Below are 11,465 nucleotides of genomic sequence, written 5' to 3' on the forward strand. Positions count from 1 at the left end.
GGTTTAAATTGAATTTTGATTTGTTTGGTTGAATTAGCGTTTAATTAGATTTCGAAGTGTTTAATTGAGTTTTGATTGTTTCAATAAATATTTTAATTTTAAATATTATTCAATTATATATATTTAAATGAAAAAAAGGTGAAAATGGTAAAAGAATTATAAATATAAAATTGGAAAATATTTTAAACATTAAGGATGTTTTCAAATTTTTTCACTGAATGCCACGTCATCATTTAGATAGAAGAAGACACCGGTGGTGCGATGTGAAACACTTTGGACAATCTCAGGGTGATAATTGAGCCAACTTCAATATCAGGGGCTTATTTATTTTTTTAGTTCGACTTTAGAGGCTAAAATGAGCTTTTTGCCAGTTAAAAATAAAACAGTCAGCTTACAGTTAAAAAAAAACGGCCAGCTTGCCGTTTTTAGCCTTTTTTTTAGAATTTTAGTTTTAGCAATAAAATTAGCTGTTAAAAAAATCCCGGTCAGCTTCAGTGGGTGAGTGAGTCTTCGTCTTCTACTACTACTACTACTACTGGAGGGAGTGACTAGGGTTTGAGGGTTGATCTAATTATAATCATCCAGATCAGATTAGGAGTATTTTGGAGGTGAAATCAATCATGCCAAACCTCTCTAATCAGATCAGAGCCTCTTCGTCTCTGATAAAGCGCCTCAAACAGAGGATGCTGACCACCACTAGATCTTTCACTACTACCGAGGGCCACCGCCCCACCATTGTCCACAAGCGTAGCCTTGATATTCTTCACGATCCCTGGTTCAACAAGGTATATTTACATAAAACAACTCTTTCCCTTTCTTTTTCAATACAGTTATTTGTTTGCATTTTCAAAATACTCGTTACCTCATTTATTATTTGCTGAATTCTTTTGGATTAGTTATTATTATGACAAATGAATATTAATATGAATATGAATAGGGAACAGCGTTTTCTATGACTGAACGTGATCGTCTTGATCTTCGCGGTCTTCTCCCTCCAAATGTTATGTCATCTGACCAGCAAATTGAACGCTTCAGTAAGTGGATTATTCCCCTATTCATTAAGCCCTAGTTTTTAATTTTCTTAATCATACGACATTCGGAAATACATATGCATTTGCAGTGGCTGACTTGAAGAGGCTTGAAGTTCAAGCTAGAGATGGACCTTCTGATCCAAATGCCTTGGCCAAGTGGCGCATCCTTAATCGCTTGCATGATCGGAATGAGACCATGTACTATAAGGTGGCTTTCCCTTTGCCCGTTTCTTTCTTATGCTTATCTTCATTTTGGAGCTGTTTTAAATGAGATTCAAATATTTTTCACCTACATATTGCCATCACTATCCAATATCTTCACAACATTTTATGCACACTTCCCTTTTGTTTTTCATTGTATATCAGTACAAGTTCTGGCCTATTTGTACATATAAGGTCCCTAGTATACATTATCTCTGCTATTTTACCATTGTTTTTCTTCACAGGCCTTATTTTGATACTAATGATTAATTTTCAATAATATGCCCTGCTATTTCTTTCCCATCTGATGAAATCTCTCCTTTTCAGTTTTTATCTCTGATTGGATTAGGGTGTTTAAGGGAATCAATTCTCCTACATGTTTCCTCAACTGCATTTTTATATTCCCATTTTTCTGGAATCTCGTATCGTAAGTTTTATGTTGAGTTACTAATTGCATGTCATACTGTTAGGAGGACAAAAATGATTATGGCACAAAAATTCGTGTTGACTTCTATTTCATTTTCCGAACTGTTAACTTTGTTTCTCAATCCAACAGGTCCTGATAGCCAATATTGAAGAATATGCACCCATAGTATACACTCCAACTGTAGGTCTTGTTTGCCAAAACTACAGTGGCTTGTTTAGAAGGCCAAGGGGAATGTATTTTAGTGCTGCTGATCGCGGAGAAATGATGTCCATGGTTTATAATTGGCCAGCTGAGCAGGTACTACCATTCAGTGGTGCAGTTAAATGTAGAACCTCTTTGTGGAATTATTCCAAATTGAAGACCGAAAAGAGAAAAATAAAACAGATTACTTTCCCTAACTGTTTAGTTGGTCTGCAAAGGTTGTTAGTATTGCAGCTTCATATGTTTACAAGGGTCTTGGAAATGCATTTTATTGTTAAAACTACTGAATTAGTTTATTCTGTTGCTACAGGTTGATATGATTGTTGTTACGGATGGAAGCAGGATACTGGGTCTTGGAGATCTTGGAGTCCAGGGAATTGGAATTGCAATTGGAAAGCTGGATCTTTATGTTGCTGCTGCTGGAATAAATCCCCAAAGGGTACATATTTTCTCTATTTACGAAATTTTCTTTTACTGAGTAAGAATATTTCCCTTTTGTATTATTGTCTTCAATCTTACAAGCTTAAAATTTTGTATTATTTCATTCAAACTTCTACTATGCATGAATTTGTTTAAAGCATTTTTGATCATTCATATTGTTCCAGCCCATTATCTCCATTTAGGGAAAGGCAACGCGTTTGAGCTTGAAATACAATGATCATTGATGTTTCACTTTCCTCCAATCCAATGATAATTTTGTAATTTTTGCAGTATAGAAGTATGGCTTTCTATGTCCATACTATCTCTATTTTTGTGTTCTAAGTGTCAATATTGGAGTGAAAACTGTTAATAGTGTCGAACTTGTTAAAATTTGGAGAAAGATCTTGGAGTTTGCAAAATTACCTAAGTGATGATTTATCCTGGTGTTGCCTTACAACCATTGGAATACAGGCAAGATACACTGTAGATGCCAATCACTGTAAGATGAGAGAGACAAATTTCATATTTGTTTCACAAGATAACAGAAAAATGCTTAACCAAGAACTCGTAATATCAATATTATTATTGGAATCAAATTAAAGTAAGAACTAGACCATATTAGAGATTCATTTCACTTATTTTCATATTATGCTGTTCTGGCGATATTATTATTTTAGTTAAGATGAAAAATTATATGTCTATTTATAAAATTTTGCCATGCCTCGTTCTAGGTGCTTCCAGTGATGATTGATGTTGGAACCAACAATGAGAAGCTGCTGAAGGACCCCCTGTGTAAGTATTCTTATGCCGAATCACGAGTCCCTCTTTCTGTACAAATTATGAACTGAAAACTGAGCTTGTATTAAAAATCTAAGATCAGAGAACCTGGAGCTTTTGAGAATTTAATGTATAAAATTGTCAGATTTCTTTGCCACACTCGTGTTCTATCATTGCTATCAGTTTTCCATCTTTACTAATAGTTAGACTTATTATGCTTTATAAATTGGTGGTTCCCATCATGACAAGAAGATTTCAAAACTATTTTTTCTAATAGATTTGGGATTGCAAGAACACCGTCTTGATGGTGATGAATATATAGCAGTCATTGATGAATTTATGGAGGCAGTATTTACTCGTTGGCCTCATGTCATTGTGCAGGTAATTTAATTTTTGTGCATGCCAATTTAACAAACTAACGAACTGGGGACTCTCTTTCTCTTCTCAATTTTTTTCTCGAGATTCTAAACCACTGTTTATTCAGTTTGAAGATTTTCAAAGCAAGTGGGCCTTCAAGCTGTTGCAGCGATATAGGTATACCTACAGAATGTTCAATGATGATGTCCAGGTAATAATTTACTTTCTTTATTTCTATCATAGCATCTAAGCTTGTCAATCAACTATTTTGTTGAATATGCATGTAGATTTTTGATTGTTTGTACATTTCATTATTTAGTTATTTTTCCAATTGGTTGTCCATCCACTTCAATTTACAGGGTACAGCAGGGGTTGCAATTGCTGGCCTCTTAGGAGCTGTAAGGGCACAAGGCAGGCCTATGATTGACTTTCCAAAGCAAAAGATAGTTGTAGCTGGTGCTGGAAGGTTAGTTGGTAGTCCAACCTTTTGGCTTCCTGATTATGCATTCATTGTGTTCTTAAGCAAACATACACACATACAAAAAAAAGAGATGCACTCAAACTGATTGTTATGACCAGCTGTTTTATTACAGTTGTAATAACAAAGTTCCTATTTTGTTAGCTAAAACCTAGACTTTTAATTAGGAAGTATTCCATTTTCTATTATTTAGGAAGTATTATTTATGCTTATTAGGAATTCTTCTTAAGTAGGAATTATTTTCCTTTTGTAGTTTTAATTCTTCTCTATTTAAAGGAGATGCTTATATTCAATAAAGTAATCAATAATTCAGTCAAAGATAAAGAAAAGGAGAGTTGGTGATCTCTTGAACAAATCACCATTAACATCTCAAAAATAGGTTTATCGAAGAACAGGAAAAACAAGGGAAATCGACGAGATTTTCCGAGTAGTAGACTTTTGACGAGATCCTATTTGCGGGACCATATCAACTTGGTATCAGAGCAGGTCGTCATGGCTGATCAGAACCAATTGTTAACCAAAGTTGAAGGTTTTGAATGGAGAATGGTGGAATTCGGTCAGGATATTCGTGAAATACGCGAGAGCGTCAAAGAAATACAACGCATGATGGAATTACAAATTTTTGGCAAGGAAAAGGAGCATAATAGTAAGGTTGGATCAGGTTGCAATATCCAAGAGATAAGTGGAGAAGAACAGCCGGCAAATCAATTTGAAATAGCAATTGCTCCAAGATACTCCAAGGTGGAATTTCCTTCATATAATGGAATAGAGGGCCCTTTGGTTGATGAGGAGATGCAAAATCCCCCAACTCAGGTTGTGGGTATGAATTTAGCGCAAGTTTTTGAGAGAAAAAGGCAATTCAGCTGTTCAGTATAGGGCGATCTCCGCTCGCATGGGCAGCCCCAAAACCATTTGTAGCAGCTCCATCTTCAGCAACTCGCCAAGAACAGATTACACAATGCAAGAATTTTGATTCAGCTTCAAACATAAGAAGTGAAACTGTTGCACCACCAATCAAGCTTTTGACGAGAGCTGAGACGTCGAACCGAAGAGCAAGAGGACGGTGTTTTAATTATGATGCACTTTACTCACCAGGAGACTTTTTGCCCTCTTATTATATGACCCGGAGGAAGAGGGAACCTCCTGATCCGAATACTAGATCGGGTCGAGCTTGAGGACAAGCTCTTAGTCGAAGAAGGGAGTAATGTTATGACCAGCTGTTTTATTACAGTTGTAATAACAAAGTTCCTATTTTGTTAGCTAAAACCTAGACTTTTAATTAGGAAGTATTTCATTTTCTATTATTTAGGAAGTATTATTTATGCTTATTAGGAATTCTTTTCCTTTTGTAGTTTTAATTCTTCTCTATTTAAAGGAGATGCTTATATTCAATAAAGTAATCAATAATTCAGTCAAAAATAAAGAAAAGGAGAGTTGGTGATCTCTTGAACAAATCACCATTAACATCTCAAAAATAGGTTTATCGAAGAACAGGAAAAACAAGGGAAATCGACGAGATTTTCCGAGTAGTAGACCTGTGACGAGATCCTATTTGCGGGACCATATCACTGATGCTCAAGTTTCTGTCTGATTAAGTTGAGATTGTTTTACATTATCTGCTTTCATATTTATTTTAGAGCTCTATAGTGGTAACATGACATTCTATCAACTTTTTGGTTAGTCTGACGGACTAGATCAGAGTTGATTTTCAGAATTTACCCCGAGCAGTCAAATAAGACATCTATTCCGACACTTGATTTTTATGCTCCAACTGAGTTGACATCTTAGCCAAACACCTAACTTGCTCTGCATTATAGGACTTCAAATGATTATTATATGAAGCTATCATGCTCATTAATACAATTGGATTATCTTATCAGCCATACTGTTATGATCAGCTGTTTTATTACAGCTGTAATAATAAAGTTTCCATTTTGTTAGCTAATATCTAGACTCTTAATTAGGAATGTTTTGTTTTCTATTATTTAGGAAGTATTATTTATGCTTATTAGGAATCCATCTTAAGTAGAGATTCTTTTCCTTTTGTAGTTTAAATTCTTCTCTATTTAAAGGGGAAGATTATATTCAATATAGCAATCAATAATTCAGTCAAAAATTTAACAAATCACCATTATCATCTCCAAAAATAGGTTATCGAAGAACAGGAAAAACAAGGGAAATCGACGAGATTTTCCAAGTAATAGACCTGTGACGAGATCCTATTTGTGGGACCATAACAACTTGGTTTGATCCTATTTGCGGGACCATAACAACTTGGTATCAGAGCCAGTCGTCATGTGTGACTTAGAAATATTAGCAACCAAACTGGATGCTTTTATGGAACAGATGGCTGCACGGCAACGTGCATTAGAAGAGCAGGTGGCAGAATTATCAATCTCCTTTAGGGGAAAAGGCAATGGATCTGGAAAAGATAAGGCTGAAGTGCAAGAGAGTGAAATCGGTGGCTGCAGCAGAAGTTCCGGACGTGGAGACAAATCTGATTCGCAATCTGGAGGATATATGGTGCCCAGGTACTCCAAGATGGAATTTCCTACTTATGATGGCACAAATGATCCATTAGGATGGCTAAAAAGATGTGAGAAATTCTTCATCAACCAAAGGACTGCTGAAGGAGATAAGGTAGGCCTGGCTGCTTTCCATCTTTTAGGCGAGGCATAATTGTGGTTCGATCAAGTAGAAGAAGAGGAGGCTGAACTGAACTGGGGGAGATTTAGGGAATGTTGTCACATTCGATTTGGGCCACTATTGAGTAATAACCCTCTTGGTGAATTAGCAAATTTGAACCAGACCGAATCAGTGGAAGACTATCAACGCCAATTTCAATCCTTATTGGCAAGGACTTCAGATCTTACACCACGTCAACAAGTGAATCTTTTTACAGCCGGATTGAAAGAAGAACTCAGAATTGATATTGAGTTCCAGCAACCAGGGAATCTTGGAATTGCCATGAATTTGGCTCGAGCGTTGGAGCGTAAGCAAAGAGTTTCACAAGGAACTTTAACCTCACGAGCAAATATGAGTGGGCCCACTACCAAACCCTATAATAATGAACCTGTTGCGTCTGTTAACAGGAATTCAGTTGTACGACAACAATTTTGAATCAGCTTCCAACATAGGAAGTAAGATGGTTACACCACCAATTAAGCTATTGAGCAAAGCTGAGATGTCAGAACGAAGGGCAAGAGGTCAATGTTTTAACTGTGACGCACTCTACTCTCCAGGACATAAATGCAAGAGACTTTTTTGTCTTTTGTTATACGATCCCGAGGAAGAGGGAACCTTCCAATCTGAATGCTAAATTGGTTCGAGCTTGAGGACAAGCTCTTAGTCGACGAAGGGAGTAATGTTACGATCAGCTGTTTTATTACAGCTGTAATAATAAAGTTTCCATTTTGTTAGCTAATATCTAGACTCTTAATTAGGAATGTTTTGTTTTCTATTATTTAGGAAGTATTATTTATGCTTATTAGGAATCCATCTTAAGTAGGGATTCTTTTCCTTTTATAGTTTAAATTCTTCTCTATTTAAAGGGGAAGATTATATTCAATATAGCAATCAATAATTCAATCAAAAATTAAAGAAAAGGAGAGTTGGTGATCTCTTGAACAAATCACCATTATCATCTCAAAAAATAGGTTTATCGAAGAACAGGAAAAACAAGGGAAATCGACGAGATTTTCCAAGTAATAGACCTGTGATGAGATCCTATTTGCGGGACCATAGCAACTTGGTTTGATCCTATTTGCGGGACAATCTTACCTTAGCATCAACTACCCAGAATTGACTCCGGGGCACTTTCAAAAGCAGATTCATTGTTTCCTAGCATACTGGCCATCGTTTTCCTTGCATCATTGAGAACCCCTATTCCAGCACTGTGAATAAGCAAAAACAAAGTTCCTATTTTGTTAGCTAAAACCTAGAACTTTTAATTAGGAAGTATTTCATTTTCTATTATTTAGGAAGTATTATTTATGCTTATTAGGAATTCTTCTTAAGTAGGAATTCTTTTTCTTTTGTAGTTTTAATTCTTCTCTATTTAAAGGAGATGCTTATATTCAATAAAGTAATCTATAATTCAGTCAAAAATAAAGAAAAGGAGAGTTGGTGATCTCTTGAACAAATCACCATTAACATCTCAAAAATAGGTTTATCGAAGAACAGGAAAAATAAGGGAAATCGACGAGATTTTCCAAGTAGTAGACCTGTGACGAGATCCTATTTGCAGGACCATATCACTGATGCTCAAGTTTCTGTCTGATTAAGTTGAGATTGTTTTACATTATCTGCTTTCATATTTATTTTAGAGCTCTATAGTGGTAACATGACATTCTATCAACTTTTTGGTTAGTCCGACGGACTAGATCAGAGTTGATTTTCAGAATTTACCCCGAGCAGTCAACTAAGACATCTATTCCGACACTTGATTTTTATGCTCCAACTGAGTTGACATCTTAGCCAAACACCTAACTTGCTCTGCATTATAGGACTTCAAATGATTATATGAAGCTATCATGCTCACTAATACAATTGGATTATCTTATCAGCCATACACAAAAGGAATTTGTGCTCATTTTGGTTAAAGTGGCAGATTACCTAAAATATAGTACATAATGTCATTTTTAAGTTGGTAAACTATTCCTCTTCTTTTTTTGATACTATATTTGAGGCTTCTTTATTCGAAATTTTTGCTTATTCACAGTGCTGGAATAGGGGTTCTCAATGATGCAAGGAAAACAATGGCCAGGATGCTGGGAAACAATGAATCTGCTTTTGAAAGTGCACGGAGTCAATTCTGGGTAGTTGATGCTAAGGTAAGATTGTCCTGTCCATAATTTATTAAGTTTCCATGTTGACGTCTAATATACTCAGTATCATCCTACCGTTAAGAAAATTTGGGAAAAAAGTATATATATTAGAAGAATTCAAGCTGATGCCAACAAATTCCATCAACTTTAGAAACCAGACATGCACAATTGGAAATAGTTGTGTGCTCTCTACATTACTATTTAAGCATACAATTCACTTGATTGAACCGATTGTAGAACCTTTGATTTCAAGATATGTCCATTGAATTGATAAATGATGGTCTTTTGTGGACCTCTTCGTCCTGCTGTTTAATGTCTCAGTTTGTCTCATGTTAAAGTTTGATCCGTTCTTCATTCTGCTAGAATGTCACAATTTACACTTCATAGATTCCTTTTCCTAGCTAGAATTTTATTGTATCACAATTGTCTGTCACCACATTACTCATTAAATTGGATTGTTTTTGTGCTTTTCCAGGGTCTGATAACAGAGGAACGTGAAAATCTTGATCCAGAAGTCCAGCCATTTGCAAGGCGGATCAAAGAAGTTAATCGTCAAGGACTAGGGGAGGGTGCAAGTCTTGTAGAAGTGGTATGTGAATTTAAGATTCTATTAAATTTCTGCTATATTTTAAAAAGATTGTCACGAAATGATTTCCTAGTATCCATTTTTATTTGTCTGTTCTGATTTTGGATAATTGATGTTGGCCAGGTGCGTGAAGTGAAACCTGATGTGCTTCTTGGATTATCTGCAGTTGGGGGTTTATTTTCAAAGGAGGTATAAAATGGATGCTTAAAATTAAAAGGAAATGTTTTATGCAACAGTCATATCAATATATGACTGAAACTTTTGGATCTTGTGGACGTCTAATGGTTAAACACAGTAAGCTACTGTTGGTAGGTATTAGAGGCCCTCAAAGGTTCAACCTCAACAAGACCAGCAATTTTTGCCATGTCAAATCCTACAAATAATGGTATAGTATTTTTCTGTAGTTCAGTTTTCTTTTGGTAAGAAAGAACAGGGGTTAATTCGTGACCATTTTCTCTCTTTCTTTTACCCCCTTCTGACAGCTGAATGCACTCCTGAAGCAGCATTTTCCATTGTGGGAGACAATATTATATTTGCTAGCGGAAGTCCATTCAAAGATGTTGATCTTGGTATATATTATGCTTTATATGTCTTAGATTGACCTATTGTTATACGAATCTATGCAGCAATGATACTTGCTGATCCAGTCTGCCACTTGATAGAAATGATACATGCTGATCCAGTCTGCCACTTGATAGAAATCTTTAGTGTTAATTTAACTCGAGATGGATACTGTTTAGAATTTGTGTCATAAGAGCATAATCTAAAACATTTGTTAACTTGTCATTGATGCAGGAAACAGCCAAATTGGCCACTGTAACCAAGGAAACAACATGTACTTGTTTCCAGGGTAAGCTTCTTCATTTAGGCATGCATAACTAATAAGTTGTGTTGACTACATGTATTAATCCATGGTTCCATGCAGCATTGGGCTTGGGACTCTTCTCTCGGGATCTAGGATCGTCTCTGATGGCATGCTACAGGCTGCAGCTGAATGGTACTGTCATTCTGTTTATTGACATTTTACTTAATTTTTCAAAGAACCATTAATCACCAAAACAATTGGCAATCCTGAAAACCTATTATCAGTTAACATATGTCATTGATGAAAATTCTGCTAGACTATGAGGTACCAGAATCAGAATAGGAAGTAACTAGGAAATGTATGTTGAAAACAGGCATTAACACAAAGCTTAGGCCACTAATTTATGCAGTAATGAAACAAATGCATATTGTTAATGCCGATAAGAAAAAAACGTCTGATTATATGAGAGTCATGCTTTAGTCGTTTATATCAATTTATATGACTTTGCCCCAAATTGGTTACAGCCTAGCTGCATATATGACAGAAGAGGAGGTTCTACAGGGAATTATATTCCCTTCAACATCTAGGTACACAATCAGTGTATTGCTTAACCTTATAACTCTGCTCTCTTGTTTTAAGAGCTTTGCAATCTTAAAGGCGCTATATATGTTATATTTGCAGAATACGAGACATAACAAAGAAGGTAGCTGCAGCTGTGGTGAAGGAAGCCATTGAAGAGGATCTTGCAGAAGGATACCGTGAAATGGATGTCCGAGATCTTGTGAAACTTAATGAGGTTTGTCTACGACATGATTTTGTATTCTAAATGTATTGGAAAAATCATTAGGACCGAAGATGGCTATGCTGACATTAGGAGTCTAATCCAGTTATAGATATTTAAATCAGTGACTGATTAAAAAAATGGTTTGCCGTTGCTGATGATTGGTCTCTCGTTGGCACAAACAAACTATGGACTGTTGAAACTAGTAAACTTGACAAATAATTTGCTGTGCAGGAGGAAATTTTAGAATACGTGCAGAACAACATGTGGAGTCCAGATTATCCAACACTAGTGTACAACAAGGCCTGAACATAAAATAAAAAGTCTTCCCTGCAGAAGTAAGGTTGGTCGAGAAAATGTTGTCAAAAACTCTTTAGTGTGGATTAATAACATTGTTGTATTTTAAGTTTCCCTGCAGAACTATTAATTGTTTAATTTTAAGTTTCTGTGGGCTTTGTCATGGGGTATGTCCCCGTTGATCTTACATGTGTATCACCACATTATTGAATTAAAGTTGTATAAGTTTTGCTTCTTGGATAGATACTTATTGAAATGAAGGTGTATATGTTTAGTTT

At 35.7% G+C, this 11,465-nt stretch overlaps 1 protein-coding gene across 1 annotated transcript; it reads left to right on the forward strand.

Annotated features, from left to right (window-relative positions):
• The first annotated feature begins 459 nt into the window (after nucleotides 1-459).
• Nucleotides 460-11,465, forward strand: LOC126686764 (NAD-dependent malic enzyme 62 kDa isoform, mitochondrial). The gene is made up of 19 exons (XM_050380993.2): nucleotides 460-785; nucleotides 938-1,034; nucleotides 1,121-1,239; nucleotides 1,789-1,956; nucleotides 2,171-2,299; nucleotides 3,012-3,072; nucleotides 3,335-3,438; nucleotides 3,542-3,625; nucleotides 3,774-3,880; nucleotides 8,613-8,724; nucleotides 9,194-9,307; nucleotides 9,428-9,493; nucleotides 9,617-9,689; nucleotides 9,787-9,873; nucleotides 10,100-10,154; nucleotides 10,230-10,301; nucleotides 10,634-10,696; nucleotides 10,791-10,905; nucleotides 11,125-11,465. The coding sequence occupies exons 1-19, from the start codon at nucleotides 621-623 to the stop codon at nucleotides 11,197-11,199; spliced, it is 1,866 nt and encodes a 621-aa protein (XP_050236950.1). The 5' UTR covers nucleotides 460-620; the 3' UTR covers nucleotides 11,200-11,465.

The sequence above is a fragment of the Mercurialis annua genome, linkage group LG6 (assembly GCF_937616625.2).
Source record: "Mercurialis annua linkage group LG6, ddMerAnnu1.2, whole genome shotgun sequence".
NCBI classification, from domain to species: domain Eukaryota; kingdom Viridiplantae; phylum Streptophyta; class Magnoliopsida; order Malpighiales; family Euphorbiaceae; genus Mercurialis; species Mercurialis annua.